Below are 18,793 nucleotides of genomic sequence, written 5' to 3'. Positions count from 1 at the left end.
CCATTTTTGGTAATTGTTTCCTGTTGTTTAGGATTCAGCTTGAGAGCGCAGTGAATCAAGATGGGAAGGAAGCACGCAAGCGGTTATGTTCTCTGGTAGCTTTCCCCAGCTGTGCCACAAAGGAGTTGAGGTTTGAGCTGCTGGGCTCTGGAACTGCTGCCAGCACTCAGTGGCTCTGACACCAGAACCAGTCATCTTCCCAGTGAGATGGAGTGTGAGTTCAGGTTAAGGCAACGGGCCTTAGCTTAGGGTGTTTCCTGGGATGAGCTTCTCAGAACTGTAAATTTAAACATGGAGTATAAGAGGTCTCTTTTCACTTCTAGTGCGGGGGAAACCATGCTATTTAAAAGTGGATGTGGTATGTGACAGGAAGTGACTCCTCCCTCCCACCCTCCTCAGGACTTTCTGGAAATGAGAAATAAGTAGGAGGTCACACCTTTGGGTGCAAGCAAGCTGAGAAACGAGAGCTGTGGAGGTGCTGGTGATGAGCTCAGGTGCTGTTTCCTGGATGCAGAACACCAGGCCTGAGCAACCAGGTTAGGCTGCGTCTACACAGCCCTGCTTTGCTCTAGCTGTCTTTGAATCTACACAGCCATTGAGAGATTGTTGCTTCTGGTCTGTCTGTTGACAGTTTCCAAGAGTGATAGCTACAGCCACGGAGTGGGCTGAGGATAACTGAGAGAGCTGGAAGAGGCCATCCTGTTTGGCTGCAGTGGTTCCATTCCACTTACACACAGGAAACAAAACCATATTTTCTTCTGGATGTGTGTCTGGTAATCTTCCTGCTCTTCATTTTCAGGTGCATCAACTGCTTCCCTTCTGAAAGGAGATGATACTTAAATCACAGATCACTTCCAGTGTGAGAATGCTCAATAAACGTATGTGGAGGAGTATGCATCTCTGTGACAGTGTGACACACTGAGACCTGGCTGCTGTTAGCGCAGCTTGGCTGATTCTATTTAACTTAGGATTTTTCAAGAGTCTAAGGACTCTCATGGGTGTGTCTCATTTGTACCAGTCTGTGTGGGGGTAGCGATGTCTTCAAAGCATTGAAGATGATGTGAAACACCTCAGAAATGTTCTGAGATAGCAGAAGGGATGTGCAGGTTTTTCTAGGGAAGTCAAAGGAAGGCAGAAATACTGTGAGTTCCTCTTGTAGGTGATGCTTCACTTCCCTCTGCTTGAGCTGGGGTCTCATTTACTGTTCAAGAACTAAATTTCTGTTCCTACAGGAAAATCTGTTGTGGTACCTTTACGTAGGACTGTAGGCCAGGGAACACTGTGGGTTTGTGTTGTTTCATCCAGGAAACTCTGCTGACACAGATCTTCAAGGCGGTTGTTCTGTCTGTCAGCCTGCCTGCTGCGATAATGATCCCATGCCCTGTTGGTCTGGGTGAGGTGAGGTTACCTTCCTGCCAACCCGTGGGTTGGAAGGGTTTTCCAGCCTGTGGCATCAGAGCTGCAAGAGGTGGTCGGGGCTGCTCCCTCCAGGCGTGGAGCCCTGAATCCCTGGGGCTTCTGGTGCCTCCTGCAGGCTGCTGGCTGTCCTCAGCAGTGCCTGTGCCCTTGGAAGCCTCATGGCTAGCTGCACAGAAGCAGGCTGTCCTCGTGATGCTGGCAGGCTGGCTCCATCAGCATGCTGGCACTGCCCCATTGCCGAGGTTACTGGGCAGTTGCACGGCACAGTGAAATGCTTCTCTTAGTTTGGAAGAAAGTACTGTGGTGGGTTACAGGAAGGATCTGTGCTGACCTGTGTGTTTTCCCAAGACGAGCATGAGTTGCTCTCGCACCTCCGCCCCTCAGAAGAACCCTGTAGCAGGTGCAAGCTCACTTAATGCCTTCTCTTGCAGCATGCTGAGTTGACTTTTCTTCACAGTTTTATGGGAGGGGGTTGTCTGTGTCAAAAGCTAACGCTTAAGCACTGTGGCACACGCTTGGTGTGAAGCAGAGCAGCACCAGTCAGGCTGTACACAGTGTAGCCCTGCTGGAGCCCTGTGGGGCTGCAAGCCTGTGTGAGTGGTAGTGGCTGGTAGTGGTGAGGGACATCTCCTGAATTTGGGAGCATTGCAGTTTGTCTGGTCGTTGTTTTCAGGCTGCAGTTTTTGTGGTCTGCGTTGGAGGCGCAGGATAATTACAGGAATGGGACAGGAGGATGGGGGATTTCTTTCAGCTGGATGGAGCTGGAGCTGGAGTTTGTGCTCTGGCCAGAGTTTGGTAGGTGGAGGTACTACGTTTCCTGCCTCAACCAGACTGTTTATTCTGTCAGTTTAGAGAAGGGCTGAATTTTGGCGTCGCTCTCTTTAAAATGTTTTCTAAGAGCTGCTTTAGTCACGGAGCGGCTGGAGCTGGGCTTCCAAGAACGGAGTGAGTTTATCTAAAAGGAATAACTTCTGCAGGCTGTGAGGCTGGGTTGATGGGGAAGTGTCTGACTGTGGACTTAAGGGCAGTGTGAGGCTGCACTCCCTGTCGTAAGCTACAGCTACAGCCTGTGGAGCTTGAACTCATCCTCAAACCCCAAATGTGCAAGGAGCCAACAGACAGCTACCAAAATAGTGTTGGACTGGCTGCATCTGCACACCCCTGCAGCCCTGTGCTTGGGGTGGTGGCAGTGCACGTTAGCTGGCGACAAGCTACCGTGGGGCTCAGCAGTTGGGACAGGAAGCTACAGCCACTGCTGCAGCCGATTTACTGACCACATCTCAGCACGGTGTCTTTGACCACAACCAGCAAATGTTGAAATAGACTGGGTGCGCGGGCTGCTGCCCTGGGGAAGGCTGGTGGTTTTGACTGTGTTCTGGTCAGGGCATAGGTGGGATTCGTGGTGGCTGCCACCAGGTGATGCTGGAAGCAGTTCTGTCTGTCACAGTATGAGCTCTTGTTGAGCCTTGGGTGCCTTTGCCATCTACCCTTACTGAATGTTAGCTTCAGGGAATAGTGAAGCGTCAGGGATTTTCACTTATTGCTTCTGTTGGAGCTGCCCATGCCATGTATTGATACCAGTCCAGACGTTCCTCTTATTCAGCACTGTGTCTGTGACCCCAGGCACAGCTTGCTCTGATACCTTGATGAGGGGCAGTAAGCACCAGCCACTGGCATACATGACAAATAGTAGAGTGGTTTTCCAGCCATGTCATCTGAATTTCCTCTGGGTGGATCCTAGCAGTGGGAATTATAAATACCGGTGGCTGCTTGGTGCAGGCAGTCCTGCAGTTGTTAGGGCTGGCAAACACTTACCTTCCGTGCATTGGATTTTTCTGTTTTAAATAATAATCTGACCCCGCTTGACAGGAGAGCTGAGGGCTGCTATGTATCCTGGATGTTAACCACCCTCTGTGTTAGGATTATAGTTGGGAAACCTTTAAAATGTCTCCTTCCAAAAATGATTTAGAGTAAGCCAACCTGTTTTCCATGCTTTCAATTGATGTGAGTTAGTGAATGCCAGGATTTGAAGAGCATCTCTCTGCACATCTAGTTTTTCAGGTCTCATTCTAAATGTAGCCTTGGATTTTATTGCTCTTTTAGCTTCTGATCCTTTTCTCATTGAAAAACATTGGTTGGGATATAACGCCATAAGAACCTGCCACTACATTTTTTACCTGGAAGTTAATGCCCATATTCACCTGTTCAGGTTTCTCCAATTTCTTACACTTCTCCTCTGTTTCACTAAGTCAAATTTACCATTGAAAAGGAGATTGCTGACAACAGCGTTGCTGTTCTGGGGCTCCCACTGACGCCTGAAGGCAGTGAGAAGTTGTGCAGCAAGGCTCCAGCAAGTCTTTGGGATGCAGCTTTGAGCATTGCACATGTTTCTTCTGAAAGGCCATTTAGCAGGATAAATATACCCAAGCTCCCCATTCCTTTGCAGTTACTCACGATGTAAATCTGTCTTGCCAGGGGTTGGGTTACCGCCCTGAGCTGTCTCCCTGTATGTGAGCTGGCTTTGCTGAAGCTGAGCGAGGGAGGACTCACTTGAACTTAAGGAGATTTTTCATGTTTGGATTGCAGGATTTTGCAAAGAGGCTGCTCAGATGAATGTGGGAGCTCAGGGTTTGGTTCTGAAGGTGCAGTTCCCCTCATTCTCTTTAAGGCAATAGCAGAAATCTAGGACCTGAATTCAGCATCTTAAGCTATTAAGAAAAAGTGACTGGAGAATGGTTTGTCGTTCTGCATATGGGGATCTGCAGTTGGTCTTACGTCGAGGGACACAACTATGACACGTAGTCCATGTCCTCATTTACACCAGTAATTGCAGCTATTTTGCTTTCTATTTCCATTTGCCAAGTCAGTGGCAAGTCTACTGCTTCCTAACCTAGGGGAATGTGGCGTGATTCTGGTTGTGTGGGGAGGAATGGCAGAGCTGCAGCCACCTGCACTGCTCTATGCTGGGTGAAGTGTTGCAGCATGTGCTCACACATCTCACCCTGATGTCCTGGTGTGCCGTGCCTGGTCTGTCAAGGACACGTGGCACGGTGATGCTGGGAGGTGGGACTATGTCTGAATGCTGCAGCATGGGCTCCATGTGGTGGCCGGGTGAAGAATCCCATCTCTAGCATTGCTTGCTTTCCAGATGTCTCTTGTTTGAAGCAGAGCTGCAGGCAGTGTGTGGTTTGATGGGTGTGCAAAGTGGCTTTCAGCTGCTGAACATGGAAGGCTGATACGTGGAGCACTGGAAGCATCTTGCCTCAGCTGCGTGTCTGTTTCCTTCCCAGCAGATAGGAAGAAGAAGAAAGTGTGACCACCACCCTTTTGATCTGCTTGCTGCGCTGGCAATGCTCCAATGTGCAGTGTCAGCATGACTTAATGGCTCATCTTCAGCCATGAACTCCATGTGGAAAGCCCAGGTGGTTTTCTTTCTTGTGGCACTAATGCCTGGCACTAATGCTGGACACTCAGTATGGAAGGCTTCTCTTCAATAAGCAAAAGTAAATTTACCTGTTGCTGATGGGCAGATGGGAATTTGCCAGTGCCTTGTTATGCACTGGTTTGTGATGTGTTCTGCACCACTGTGCCACCTCAATCTGGGAGTGTTTCTGATGTGCGTGGAAGGCACAGGGAGGGGGAGTGCCCCACCAGCATGCTTTGCACATAGGAAGACGCATGTCAATATCTTTTCTAACCACCATACTACCTATTAAGCAAGGCTGAGTGCAGCTCAGATTTATAGAGAAGGGAGTTGCTGTGTTCATCAGTACAAAGGGTCCCCTGTTAGCCGTCAGTTCTTTGCCTTGGGGCTGTGTTGTGACCCCAGGTGGGCATTACTGGTCTTTATCAGATGAAACTGAGGAATGTACCCTGGGGCTGCACATGCTTCAGAGCATTCAAAGGACAGCAGGTGCTGGCACGCAGGGATGGTGCAGGATCCTGTGCTGGGAATGCATGGTGTGCACAGGGACATGCAGGGTGCCTCTGGAAATAAGTGCTCTTCTCAGTGCAACGTGAACCGGTGGGTGGGACTTCCCCTAATGTACTGCCTTGCTCTTTCATCTTGCTGGTTGTCTTGGTGTGAGGGTTTTTTTGTGGAGAGTTCAGTGCACCGGACATCAGCTACCTTTTCCTCCATCCTCTAACACTGCAGAGCATGTTGTGCTGCAGTTTCAGTCCCAGGCTGAGGGATGAGCAGGGCTTTGATGAGACTGGCAGCAGTGCAGTCGGTGTTAGGAGCCACTCGTCCGTACCTAATGCATCTGCAGTGTGGGATTGGAAGGCCAGGATCCCAAGAATAATGACTTTTCTTGCACAAGGGAGAGTCAAACGTGCCCAGACCTCTAGATGTCTCAGAGTGCTGTTTAATAGTAAATTATCAATCATGATATCACTCTTTAACTATCCCGCCTCCCCAGGAAACACAGCATCGAAATGTCACTTGAAGGTGAATGCAGCTGTTCTCCCACAGCAGGCAGGATGTGGGCTGGGCAACCCTCTGGTGGAGTGTGATTTCCCTTGTGTGCAAGATTTGGGTCCTGCGGTGGAGGGAAGAAAACTCTTCTTCTGTGCCTCTCCCACATCTGCAGGGTGCCGTGCTGAGCAGTGCCAAGACGTGGTGTGCCCTGAGGTGTGATGTGTGCACAGAATCACAGAATGGCCCAGGTTGGAAGGGACCTCAAGGATCATGAATCTCCAACCCCCCTGCCACAGGCAGGGCCACCAACCTCCCCATTTAATACTAGACCAGACTGCCCAGGGCCCCATCCAATCTGGCCTTGAACACCTCCAAGGATGCAGCACACGGTGAGCTGAGGCTTTGTGACTGCAGTGGTGCAGCAGTAGCCCTATTAGTATCGCATGTCCCTTGCTCTTCCACACGCCCCTCCTTAGTGCAGAAGTGCTGACAGAAAGCTTCAGTGTGCCGAAAGCAGGGGCAGGCGTAGGTGACCAGGTGAGGTGCATCAGAGCCAACCCAGCCGCTGCCACCCGACGTTCCTGCTCCATCCTTACAGGCTGTGGTGGTGCCCTCTGACGGCTGCACTGCTCCATTCGGGTGTGCCCTATGGGCTGCGTGGCACCGAGCGGCTGATGGACGCCTCCTGCAGCCCTGTGCCGCAGAGTCGCCTTGGGAAGGAGCACTTCATTAGCTGAGAAATCAATAGAGCCTTTAATATTTCTGTTTAAGAATTGAATATTTCTATTTGTGGAGCAGTCGCTGCAGTGACAGCGCTGCACAAGGCACAGCACCTTTGTTATCCAAGTTAGGGCTGCCTGGTCCCTGAAGTCCCTTTTGTGAAAGAAAGATAGGGAGCAATGGCTCTTTTTTTTTCCATCAGTAGAACTCCCTTCTTAGCTCCTTCTCTTGCCTCATGTTATGTTCTGATAATTGGAACTGGTCCAGGGGAGGGCATGAGTGGCTAGAAGCAGAAATGGGGATGGGTGTGGGTGGGGAAGAGCTTCCCTCCATCGTGGCAGCGAGCTCAGGGAGGAGCAAACCGGCTCTGGGCACATCAGGCAGGTAGGCACAGGGAGAGGGGCTTTGCAGAACACGGGGTGAGCAGAAAGTGAGGGATCCCGTGCTACAGGGGAAGCAAGGTGTGCACACATTCCTGAAGCTGCCGTGGCATCAGTTGGGAAGTTGAGTGCAGTTGCAGTAACCCTCCAACTGCGTGATTCCTCTCCAGCCTTTTCTCCTCCCTCTGCTTCCTGTTCCTCAGTTCTGCCTTGTTTGCTCAAGTCGGGAAGGGGGAGGGAATGGGGGAAGTTAATCATCAAACTGCAGTGTCTCCTTAACTCCTTCACAGCCTGAGAGCTGAGTGCTCCTGGCATTGCCAGACCCCTCGTCTGCAGACTTGCTGGAATAAAATACTCCATTTAGCTGAGCTCCCTTCTATGCCATTAGTAAAAAAAAGAGCTGCGTTTCTACCCAAGGAACCGTTCAGCAGAGGGTGCTGAGCTGAGGAGGCAAACTGTGTGGCGAGATGGTTACATCTGTCTGTCCTGCAGGGAGGGCTGGGGGTGGAGGGTGGAAAAATGACTTGGGTCCCCATATGGGGCTGGACGAGCCATGCAACCTCATGAGATTTTTACTTCCTGGTAGAGTTTGATTTGCTTTTGTCATTGGTGGGGAGAAGGAAAAGCCACACCTTCTTGGGTAGCACTTCTGTTGGAGGTTGTGTGCACAAAACCTCCAGCCACAGGACCAGGCTGAAAAAAACTGCAGCTCTTCAGCGTTCTCCTGAGGTATGTGTGTGCCTTTCGCTGTGGAATCCATCAGCTGTTCTTTTGCTTAAAAAGAAGATCAAACTCATTCTTCCCTAGCTGCAGCAAGCTGTATCCCTTAGGAGAATCTGCTCCTGGGCTATTTTGGTCCCTCTGGGAAGATGCCTTTGGTTTAAATGACTTTGGAGCATCTTTCTGGCTAAATGAAAGGTGTGTGGAGTTAATTTAACTCAGTATTTAATTTGCTAATAGTGAATTTGTTATCTGTGGGCAGAACTGCTTTTTTTTGTTGTTGTTCTTTTCTCTTATGATCCTTTGCTTTGTGGAAGAGTTGAATATAAAAGCAGCACCTTCCTGTCTTGTAATGCGATGATGCTGTCCTCCATTTGACCCTTTCATATATTTTTTGGAGGCTTGCTAAGTGCCTTGGCTGTGCTGAGGAAGTGGCTTTGGGCTGGCGGGTGCCAGCCCCTGAGAGCTGGTAGGCAGCCATCAGGATGAGCTGGTTCAACTCCTGTTCTGCTGCCTCCTGGTCACTTCAGCTCCTTGCCACCCTGCCTGCAGGAGGCTGCTGGGTCCCTCAGCCTGGGCTCAGTCCTCAGCCCCACGATCTGGGAGTTGAGTTCCATGGTGTGCATGGGGGAAGGGCAGCTCCTGCACACGGAGACTGCTCTGACAGCTGGGTCTGTGCTTGGGGTAGGGGCATTCCTAGGGCCTCTCCTCCAGGTTTGCCCAAGTCATGTCGCTGGTGTCTGGCTGAACTGCACATCGCCACAGGGTCCTACCAGGTATGTGATGATGCTCTTGTCATGGAGAGTGCTGCTGTCCCCAGCAGCCCGGCTCCTCTCTAATGGCCTTAAAGAGTGTGTGCTTGAGCTCGCTGGAGAGCTGGGCAGGCGGCCAGCGAGGCTTTCTGTTGGAGTGTGTGCAGTGCAGACCTGCAGTTGTTCACAGGAGTTTCCCCCACCCTGGGCTGCAGTCAGCTCAGCGGGGTGGGATCGCAGGACAGAAGACCCAGCAAGCTGGGATTTGCTTGTGAGTCACAGCAGAGCAGTGCAGGGCTTGGAATGGGCAGAGAATAGTTTGCAGGAGGAAATCCAGGAAGGCAAAAGGTGGGTTTTCTCCTCCTACTATTGAATGAGTGTATTTCTTCCTGCTTTAAGATTTGAGAGGTGCTAACCTTATGGCATGGGTTCCTCTGCCTGGCATGAGCGCCGGTGTTTCTAGTGAGTGGAAGTTTTTTCTTCTCTTCAGGAATCTGTGAGCAGGCTCCACCCAGCAGGCTAGTTGTTTCCAGGAGAAGAAATTGCATTTACCTGGCAGGCTCTGGAAGCTCACTAACTGTGTGATATGTGCAGAGTATTCTTCTTAGGAAAGCTGAAGCACGTCTTCCTTCTGCCGCGGTGACAGACTCATTGAAAGCTGCATGCTTCTTGCAGTGCCTTCAGCTTTGGAGAAAACCCCTCCCGAGATCTTGTTTCCTGCAAAAAGCAGCGCCTGCGGCCATGTTAAATGACTCCATGATGATGTGGGGCCTGTAATTAGCCTGTGTCAATATCCTGTTGCAAGTCCATCTCTAGGCAGGTTTCTCCTAGGCTGCTCTTCTGCAAAGCGTGCGCTGTGCGACTGCAGGTTGCACTTATTGCATGGTTTTCCAGTTAAGACAAAAATCTGAGGCTGGCAGTTTTTCTGACTGCTCTGATACCTCTAAACCTTTTCTTTGTACTGGAAGTCCGAGGTGCAGCAGCAAGTCACAGCACATTTGGTAGATCACCTTAGATGAAAACACTTCCTGAAGACTTTCTGATGTGGATATTGTGAACGAGGCTGTTGTCTGGGATTTCACAATACTGTGTGTTTTAATTTTCTTTTTGTTCCTGCAGACGCCTTACTGGCAGACCTGGAATCCACCACCTCGCATATCTCTAAGCGACCAGTTTTTCTAACAGAGGAAACGCCTTACTCCTACCCAACTGGAAACCACACGTACCAGGAGATTGCTGTGCCACCACCGGTGCCTCCTCCACCTTCCAGTGAAGCCCTAAATGGCACTGTGATTGACCCCTTGGACCAGTGGCAACCCAGCGTATCCAGATACGCCCACCAGCAAGTAAGCATGTGCTGATGGAGATGGGGAGAGTGTGTGCGTGGTTTGTTGGGACTAGATGAGGGGAGGAAACAGCAAGAAGGGAGGATGACTTTGGCTAAAAACAGACTGGGGAAATAAGGGGAGATCAGATCAGATAGCAGAAAAGACCTCAAAACTCATCGTTGTTGCTCCAGCAAAGTGGTAGTGTGAGATCAGGATTAGTCATCTGTCCTGTAGCCTGTAGGAAGCAAGCTGGGGGTTTCCAGCTCAGGTCTGCAACTCATAGGCAAATCTGAGGGAAGTGGAAAACAGTTGTTCCTGGTGTAGGTCGTCTGATAGGGGCTGGGTGAGCTATGTAATAGGTTTTTGCTGCTGTACTTTCTCCTGCAGTATGTGGAGTTGCAATACAGTGTGTATATCCCTGTTTCCAATGCAAATTTTATTTCCACAGCCTCAGTCCCAGTCTCCGATATACAGCTCTAGTGCCAAAAGCTCCAGTGCCTCTGTTCCTAGAGACGGGCTCAGCTCCCCTTCTCCCCGTGCCAGTGAGGAGGAACACGTCTACAGGTACCTTGTCCCTGCTAAGAGGGAAGCCTGACTCGCAGGTAAAGCCTGCTGTGGCTCAGGCTGCCTTCTGAAACTGGAAACAAACACTGATCTTCCTGTATATTTTCTGTTGCCCTGTGTTGGTTTATAGTACCTCATTTGTAAGAGGCTACTGCACTACCTTTTATATTCACTTAAAGTGTTGACCTAGGCCTTCAGTTTGCTCAGCTGTGGAAGAAGTTTGAGGATCCATCAGGATATGGGTTGTGTTGAGGGATACAATCCAGAGACCAGTGACAAATCCATCCCCCTGTTAAGCAACCCCACAGTTCTTTAGGAGGTGGGTGGCCTTTGAGTCAGTTGTCTCAAGGAATGCAGTAACCATCACCTAGCTGGATGTGCAATTATTTGGATTTTCAAGTACATTTAAATTTCTTCATGAAGGCTTTAAAACTTCTGTCAGTACTTCTGACATTACCAGTTACTAATTATATTATACTAATGGACAGCTGTTCTTGCACCGAGGGGTTGCAGGGATGGCCTATGTGGTGAAATAGACCTTCCTGCTGACATGGAGGTGAGAGAGGAAGAAGCTGCCATAGCTCCATCCCTGATGGCCCTGTGTGATGCACTCTGTTCTGGGTACCTTTTTATAGCGTGGAGATGAGTGTTGCTCTCCTGTCATGTTCTAACTATGCCTAGGTCTTCATACTGAGCTGAAAGCTGCTTGCAACCAGAACTACTACAGGGTAGAACCAGACATATCCAGAGATGGCTCAATGGAGGCAGTAATTGTGATTTTTCAGAGGGCTGCATGCAATTAGTACAAAATCAAGATAATTAGGGCCCTGAATCCTCCTGTAAAAGGCTCTGGCATGGTCTGGTTCTTGTGTGAATTGGAGCTTGTGTGCTCAGGCCAGGATGAAGTATGCCCTTCTCAGATTGCATTTGTGGACTTTGTTTTCAATCTGAAGAGGAAGATAATAACTGCCTTTATGGAGTTCCATAATTGTCACTAGTGCTATAGGTATGACAGTGCTCAACCTGTTATGTATTAACTTTCTGAGCAGAAGGCTGGATGTGTGCACAAGACAAATTCCCATTTTGGATTTGGGAAGTATCTTTGATCGAATAAGAATCTCTAAAGCATTAGAAGTTATTTGTAATAATAAAACTAGGAGAAAATTATTTCCCTGCTATTGACAGTGTATTGGAATAGATTGTTATTAGTGTAGTTACTGCACAGATCATTGCATTGGTACTGTTTTGCTTTGAAACACTTTGCAGTTGAGCGTGGCTAAATGGGATCTCCCTTATAGCATGAGCTGTAACTACAGCCAGTGTTTTATTTATACTCGTGTGTAGGTAAGCCTCTCTAAAAGCTTCTGTGTTGAACACCGTGGAAAATGCTTTCAGATCACTTTCTTATAAATTGATTAGAATTCATGAAAGTAAAGGTTTGATGTCTTGAAAAGAGACCTCATGGCAGCCTTTTGCAGGACACAAAATCTGCTGCTTTTGGTAGTTTTGGTAGCTTGAGTTTCGTACTTCGCCTCTTCTCCATTCTGTGCTGACCCTGCATCCCCTTGCTTCAGAGGAGAGGTTTTTGCTGCTCAGTGTGCTGTCAGCAGAAACAGGCCATTTTCCTGTATGCCAGCTAATGGTTCTGCTGCTGTTCTGTGCATCTTGGATCTGTAGACAGTTAACTCTTTGCTGTAGGACAGTGCAGCACAGAGTCCTGAGATCTGAGCCCCTGTCTATCAATGCTATTTCTTTGTAACTGACAACTGAAGGTGTGGCTAAACAGCAGCTGTGGTGATAGTCATTTCACAAAGCACACAGCTTTCCCCACAGAGCTAAAAGCCTCAGCCTGAAAAGAACACAGTATCCATGTAAACTCTGAACTTATACTCTCCAGCATTCTGCTGTGTCTTAAAGGAGAAGTTTTACACTTCCCTTCTATCTCTAGCTTCCCAAACAAGCAGAAGTCTGCAGAACCATCTCCCACAATGACCAGCACCTCTCTGGGCAGCAACCTCTCGGAACTGGACAGGCTTCTCCTGGAACTGAATGCTGTTCAACATAATCCCCCCAGTGGCTTCCCAGCAGGTAAGGACTAGCAAGACATTTGGTGTTAGTGAATAGCTTACCTCCCAGAGTAGCAGCCTGCTTCTTTCTTTCAACATCCTTGTTGAGGAAGATGACTACAGCCCTTAACAAAGATTCCTTTAATATGGATAGCATCTCTCGTTCAGCATTGCTGGGCCAACTTTAGAAATGACTCTAACTTCACAATTTCAAAGTTAGATTATGTTGCTTAGGCCCTTATGCTCTAAGTTCTAAATATTCTCAAAGATGGAGATTCCACAGCGTTTCTGGGCAGCATGTTGCTCTTTTCTCTCGTTTGCACATATACATGGACCTATGTGTCTGAACAACTGTGCTCCTCTGTTCTAAAGATGAAGTCAGCAGAAGCCCATCACTGCCCAGCGTGACTGGACCTCACTATGTCGTCCCAGAGAGCAGCAGCTCTGCAGGGGGGAAGGCTGCACCCCCTACAAAAGAAAAACCAAAGCGAAATGGTGGGCGTGGGATCGAAGATGTGCGTCCCAGTGTGGAGAGCCTGCTGGATGAGTTGGAGAGCTCTGTGCCAAGCCCAGTGTAAGAAGTGTTTTGGTGGATGCAGTGGGGTTGGATGGGCTGTTATGGGAGTAGGGAGTGTAGTGGAGGGGCAGATGTTGTGGGACAGTGACAGACAGATGTGATCTGGCTGTAGGGTGGGAAGTCAAGCAGGCACTTGAAGATGCTCATGCTCTTCTATCTGCTGCAGCTCTTCCTGGATGAAAGAATACTTGAGTTGTGTTACTAATGGCACGTTTTTTTTTTTAACTCGGGTTTATAGCTCTCTGGCCAAATGAGTGTTTGGTCATGATTCGTTTGTTAATGGATGTATGTGCATGTACACTCATGTTAGACTTGGCAGAGAGACAGGACCTGTGTGTGTTGCAGAATCTGGATCTGTGGGAGGGCTGGCTAGGGCGAGCAGTGCTGATGACACTTGTCACGCTGTGCTTGTTTAGAGGGGCTAGTGAGGCTTTCAGTCTAAGAGCTCTCCCCCAGGCCTAGATGCACTCTTTAAAAATAAACATATTTTATTTTCATCAGCCCTGCAATCACTGTGAGCCAAGGGGAGGTGAGCAGCCCTCAGCGTGTCACCGCCAGTCAGCAGCAGACCCGTATCTCTGCTTCTTCAGCTACACGAGAACTGGATGAGCTGATGGCGTCCCTCTCTGACTTTAAGGTGCTTTATCTTGACAGCTCGCACCTCATCTCGTCCCTTCCCACGCCCAGGCTCTTGCATGCTGGCCACATCTGCTGACCTTAACTGATTTCCTGAATGTCCGCTTTACCTCTCATGTTGTGAAACTTCCTTTGGTGGTATTTGTGCTGCTATAGATTCTTGACTGCGATAATTTCCTGTTGCTGGTGTGGGTAAGGGAATTCTGGGATCTATTTTTCCATCCATTCTGCAGTTTGTCTGCATTTGGCAAAGATAATGAGCTCAGTTACTGCTTGGTGCAGGGTGAATTATTTTGCTGCGCTGCAACTGAACGAGAAGTAGGGGAACATGAGATAGCACCACTCTGCTCCATGATAGGGGCCAGGCTCTTCTGTTCCGTGGGCTGACCCTCTGCTGCACTGTGCTTATGCTTTGTGCTTCCTTGAGGAGGGTATTAGGGGCTTTAAGGCATGTGGTACAAGCATTGAAATCTTTGCATCAAGCAGCTGAAAACTTCAAGGGTTTCAATTTTAAAACAATATCAATTATTCAGCTCCAAATAGGATTAAAGACTGAGCTTGTGTGGGTGAAGGATGGCAAACACTATTGAGGATCTTGTTTGCAAATCAGTGTATTGTATTGGAATAGAACTGCTGCTGCTACTTCAGTCATAAGTGACAGACAAAAAAATTCCCATAATAGAAGAAGCAGAGGAATAACTTGGCAGTGGAGCATCGAGCACTTGCTCTGGGTACTAGATAACTTACAAATGCATACATTTCTATTCAATTAGGTATACTATCCTTTTTACACTAGGTGGTTAACTGTGTTTATTGTCATGGTTCATCTACCCATAGCAAAATAATTTTCCTCTCTCTACTTTCAGCTGGTTTGCTTATAGCATTGCTGAATTATTCCCTTGAATTTGTTCTGAGAGAGGTGGAGAAGTAGATATCTGATACGTTGTCTTTATTGGGTGTGCCTTTCCTACATACACATGCAAGTCTGCTTTGTAATCCTACGAAAGTTCCAAACTCTCTTACATTTTCCTCACGTGGAAGAATCTGCCAGTGCTTGGTGGTGTTTCTTGCCTGTGCTAACCTCCATCTTCTACCATGAGTTTGGTCCTGAGGCAGTCAGAGCTGAGCAATGTTTTCTGAGAAGATGTAGACAGCTGAGAAGCCTGCATGCTCCTCGGGACTTTGCTTGCCCTGTACTTATTGGCTTTAATTCAAGTCTGCAGTCTGTGACTCATGTACTTGACTTTGTGAGACTCAAGGAGCAACTCACTGTTTTCTCTGGACTTAATTTAGTATGTATTTAGTCACTGCAAATAGTGATGCCTTACTGGTGCTTTTCTTTTTCCATATTAGGTCCTAGGGCAGAGAGCAGGCTATCAGCAAGTATCTGTTCCATGCAGTTGAAAAATTGTGCTGTTGTGAAGCTGGAGAGAGTTCCCACCTGTGCTGCTGGCAGCATACCCTGCCTCGCTGCTTCTGCGTGCTGTCAGTGCCAGGGCCTCCTGCTGCTTTATCAGGGCTTAGAAAACAAGCTCAGGGTGTGGTTGCTGCCACCAGCCTTTGCTCCTAGGTGAGCTTTGGCAGCAGGGGATGTCCTTGTCTGGAACAGGCCTTTTTGTTTTGTGCAACTCCAATAAAAACTGCATGAACGAGGCTAGATGCTTTCTGTAACACTGCCCTCCTTCCTGGCTTCTTTTCTGATTGAACTCTAAAAGCAACCTGAAATGATCTCAAGATTTATAAATGCAGCGTCAGGGTTTTTGAAAGGCATTGAGCTCGTCTGTCTAACTGTTGTTCCCTACAGAACCAGCAACACAATTTCTGTAACAGTTTCTCTTTTATTACTATTGTCACTGGCTGTTTTTGAACAGCTACTTTACTTTTTCCTGTTCTTCATTTTCCTTTCAGTCCTTTTTCTTTGTTTTTACCTCCTCTATTTGTGCCAATGGGTGGTGCTGACTTCTCTGTAAAAAATTATCTTCTAGTCTGTACCAATGACAGGGTGTACGGGAGAGAAGTGAGGTCTTTCCCAAAGGTGAAAAAGAAAAGGCTGTCATTCATGTGCCAGACTTGTGTGTGGTTGCAAGAAGTAGGACAGAGAAATGAAGTGCAGTATGTAATTAGCTGGAGTTGGTGGCTGGTACAACTACAGGCCCCAGTGGGAGAGGTGGCAGCACCAATGTTTAACTTCTGTCATACCCCAGAGTAACAGATGCTATTACAGACTGATACATTACCCTTTTATCATCTTTTGCTCATTTTAATGAGTTGCTCGTTCTCTTTGCTTACAGAATCCATTTGATTTTGGTTATCTAGCTCATCAGCAGGCACTGAGATTACTTAATGCACTTGGTTTTTTTGCCTCTGACATTTCTGTGTAATGTGACGCCGCTCACTGCACATTGTGCTGCTCGTGTTTAACTGTTGTGTTACTGTTATGTATTTAGCCCTTGCTCTTAATTTGGAGTTAGTATGTTTTTAATATGCTGGAAATATTTGCTTCTAAGCAAAATGACAGCCTTGCCTTGCAAACAGCTGACTGTTTTAGAAAGTCTGGAAACTGAGTAAGTGAACTATAGTATAACACCTATACTTGTATAGGTACATCCACGTTAGGTACAATACAGGGAGGAGGGCAATATGAGGAAACTCCCTCGTTATTTTAACTAATTAATGTACTTGCTGGTTCTTTTCATCTTGATTTGCTCCTGGAAATGAGAAGCAACCTGTGATTAACTGCAGTCCCCTATTACTTTCTAAGATGCCTCTGCATGGCACTACTTGGGGACTTCACCAGTGTGTGCTTGCTGGCTCCTGACCCCTTGGCCTGGGAGCTGCTTAGGTCACCTGCAGGTATCTGTCTCTTCCAAGTATTGGCAGATCTTGTTTGTGTTCTGGTTAATTTTTTCCTTTTATTCATGACAAGTCCCCATACAGGTAAGTAAAGACTGAGCTGTTGCTACATCAGGATGTGAACATCTAACTGCTTAAAGCTTTTTCAAAAAAACACAGTGAAGAATCAGAGTATGTCTTTGTATTTGGTTGGATTTGAAGATCTTTGGATAGGTTTTTAAAAATGACAGGGCTTTGCATTGGCCTTAGGTTGACCTACTGTGTGAACCTGGCTAAGGCAATGTTCTGATTTTTCTGTCTTTGGGAAAAAGGTGAAATGCCAGTTTGTCTCCTGAGGCTCAGCCAGGAGCCACTGAAACAGGAAAAGGAGGATCCATGATTCTTATTTTCTTTTAAACACCCTCTGAGCCAAGGAGAACCAAAAACTTGGTATCAGTCACTCTTGTTAGGTTGTATTGGATTAAAATGAATACTGATCTTGTTACCACTGAAATGTGGAGATTGTGACCTAAGTAGATGATGTTGATTTGGCAATCTAAGCAAAGCTTAGAAGAGCATGGAATGACTGGCAAAGCTGTTGTGATTCACTGTGTATCATGTCCAAGGTGAGATTGATTTTTGTGAGTAGAACAAAGCCCATGTCATCTGCTTTTGCTGTGCATGCCCTGAGGCTTTGTTTTCATTGCTGTGAATTCAGGCAACTGGAGCACGTTGTTAGTGCATCGAGAAGAAAATGTCATGGTTTGTTCTATTCATCGATTGCTTTTTTTTTCCCCCCAGCTTTGAAATATAGAATATACATAGCTAAGTATGAGTAAGTTGCTAATGTGACCTTCACTCACAGTGCAGACATTCCTGGGCTTGTAGCTGGCTTCCTGGCAGCTGCTGCGTGCCCCCATCACACTGCAGGTGAACACATGAGGTGTTACGTAAGAGGGTGCAGAGAAAAACGATCTTGATGGCTGTTCAGCTTTACATCCTGTGATCTCATGCAAAGATCAGCACAATGTCACATTGATTCTCCTCTTTGCTACCCTGTTCTCATTCCTGTTTCTCTGGTGTAAGGCTCTGGATCAACATGGCTTCTGATTTGGAGATCACAATTGTTATAACGCTTTATACCATGTTTCCTTTTTTTCTGCTCTCTGTTTCTTATCTTTCTTTTTTTCTCCTTCTTTCTTCTGTCTCCTTTTTACAGACTATGTCTCTGATTCCTGAACCCTCCCTAGGACTGGTTCCCGATTCAACAGATGCAGACTCCAGCAGCATTCCTCCCAGTTTAACAGTGCTATCCTCTTCCAAATGCCCTTCTGTCAGGCACAGCGGGGATGTGGCAGTGCCAGCAGGTTCCCCCTCAGCAGTTGTTTGTGCTGAGGAAGGCATTAGCACTGTAGTGTGGCCTGCTTCAGGGCAGTGTGCCACTCTTCCACACGTACCCTCTTTGCCACAAATGGTCCCTGTGCCCCCTCCACGTGTCTCTTCTGTTTCTGCTACTCGTGGGGAGCAGATGGCCTCTGCAAGTTCGGTGAGGCTGACTGGAAAGCCTGACTCTTCCAGGAAGACTTCCCAGGCTGTGCCCAGGGCTGAGCTTCTGTGTAGATCTGCTAAGGTGGAGGCACAGGGCCTGGAGCTGGCAAAAGAGAGTGAGAAAAAGGAGCAGAGAAGTGACCCCAAACTCTCATGCGTCTCAATTTCAAACACTGGAATAAGTGGCCAGGGGAAGGAGCAGGCAGCTAAAGAGTTGGATCAGCAGGGAGTGTTCAGGGATAATTCAGGCCTTCCTTCTCAGGGCAGAAGTGTGAAAGCAGCTTTAGATGAGCTGTGGGCCCTGGAGCTGTCTGAGCATGTATCAGAAGTACACAGGAAGGGTGGCAGCATTTTGAGTCCTGTGTGTGACCCTTCTGTTGTGGCCCTGGATCAGTGGGGTGTCTTCCCAGACACTGAAAAACAGTTGCGCTTTGTTTTGGAGCGAGGACAGGAGCAAGAGGCTGAAGTATCATCTGAAATCCAAGGCGGTGGCTGTCCTGAGCTGGTCAAGAAGAGGCAGGGCAGAGAGAGAACTCCCAGGAAGGCAGGTACTGCTAACATGAGCAAAGCCGGAGGAGATGAGGAAAATGAGCAGATCAGAAGCACTGCAGTTGTTCCAGAATCTCCTGAAAACACTCGGAAAGCTGAATGGGATTTGCCGTGCCTCTCCAAACCACCCATTGAAAGGATTTCTGCATCAGGCCAGGCAGGCACTGAGCGAATGTGGGAGGAGGATGAGTCCTAACTAGGGCTGTCCTGACTGCACTAACGTTTTGTGTGTGGTGTGAGTGTGCCTGGGCCCACCCACACTAACAGCATGTGGTGCTGAGC

At 48.0% G+C, this 18,793-nt stretch overlaps 1 protein-coding gene across 1 annotated transcript in view; it reads left to right on the top strand.

Moving 5' to 3' along the window:
* Positions 1–18,793, top strand: part of PXN (paxillin) — a 42,205-nt gene that overhangs the window by 13,524 nt on the left and 9,888 nt on the right. The window contains exons 2-7 of the mRNA XM_090152510.1: positions 9,531–9,757; positions 10,188–10,303; positions 12,252–12,391; positions 12,742–12,943; positions 13,448–13,583; positions 17,634–18,668. Of these exons, the coding sequence (XP_090008636.1) occupies positions 9,531–9,757; positions 10,188–10,303; positions 12,252–12,391; positions 12,742–12,943; positions 13,448–13,583; positions 17,634–18,668 (1,856 nt within the window). The remainder of the gene's footprint in view (positions 1–9,530; positions 9,758–10,187; positions 10,304–12,251; positions 12,392–12,741; positions 12,944–13,447; positions 13,584–17,633; positions 18,669–18,793) is intronic.

The sequence above is a fragment of the Phasianus colchicus genome, chromosome 18 (genome assembly GCF_987193195.1).
Source record: "Phasianus colchicus chromosome 18, bPhaCol1.hap1.1, whole genome shotgun sequence".
Lineage (NCBI taxonomy): Eukaryota > Metazoa > Chordata > Aves > Galliformes > Phasianidae > Phasianus > Phasianus colchicus.
This window is presented reverse-complemented; position numbering and strand designations above follow the sequence as displayed.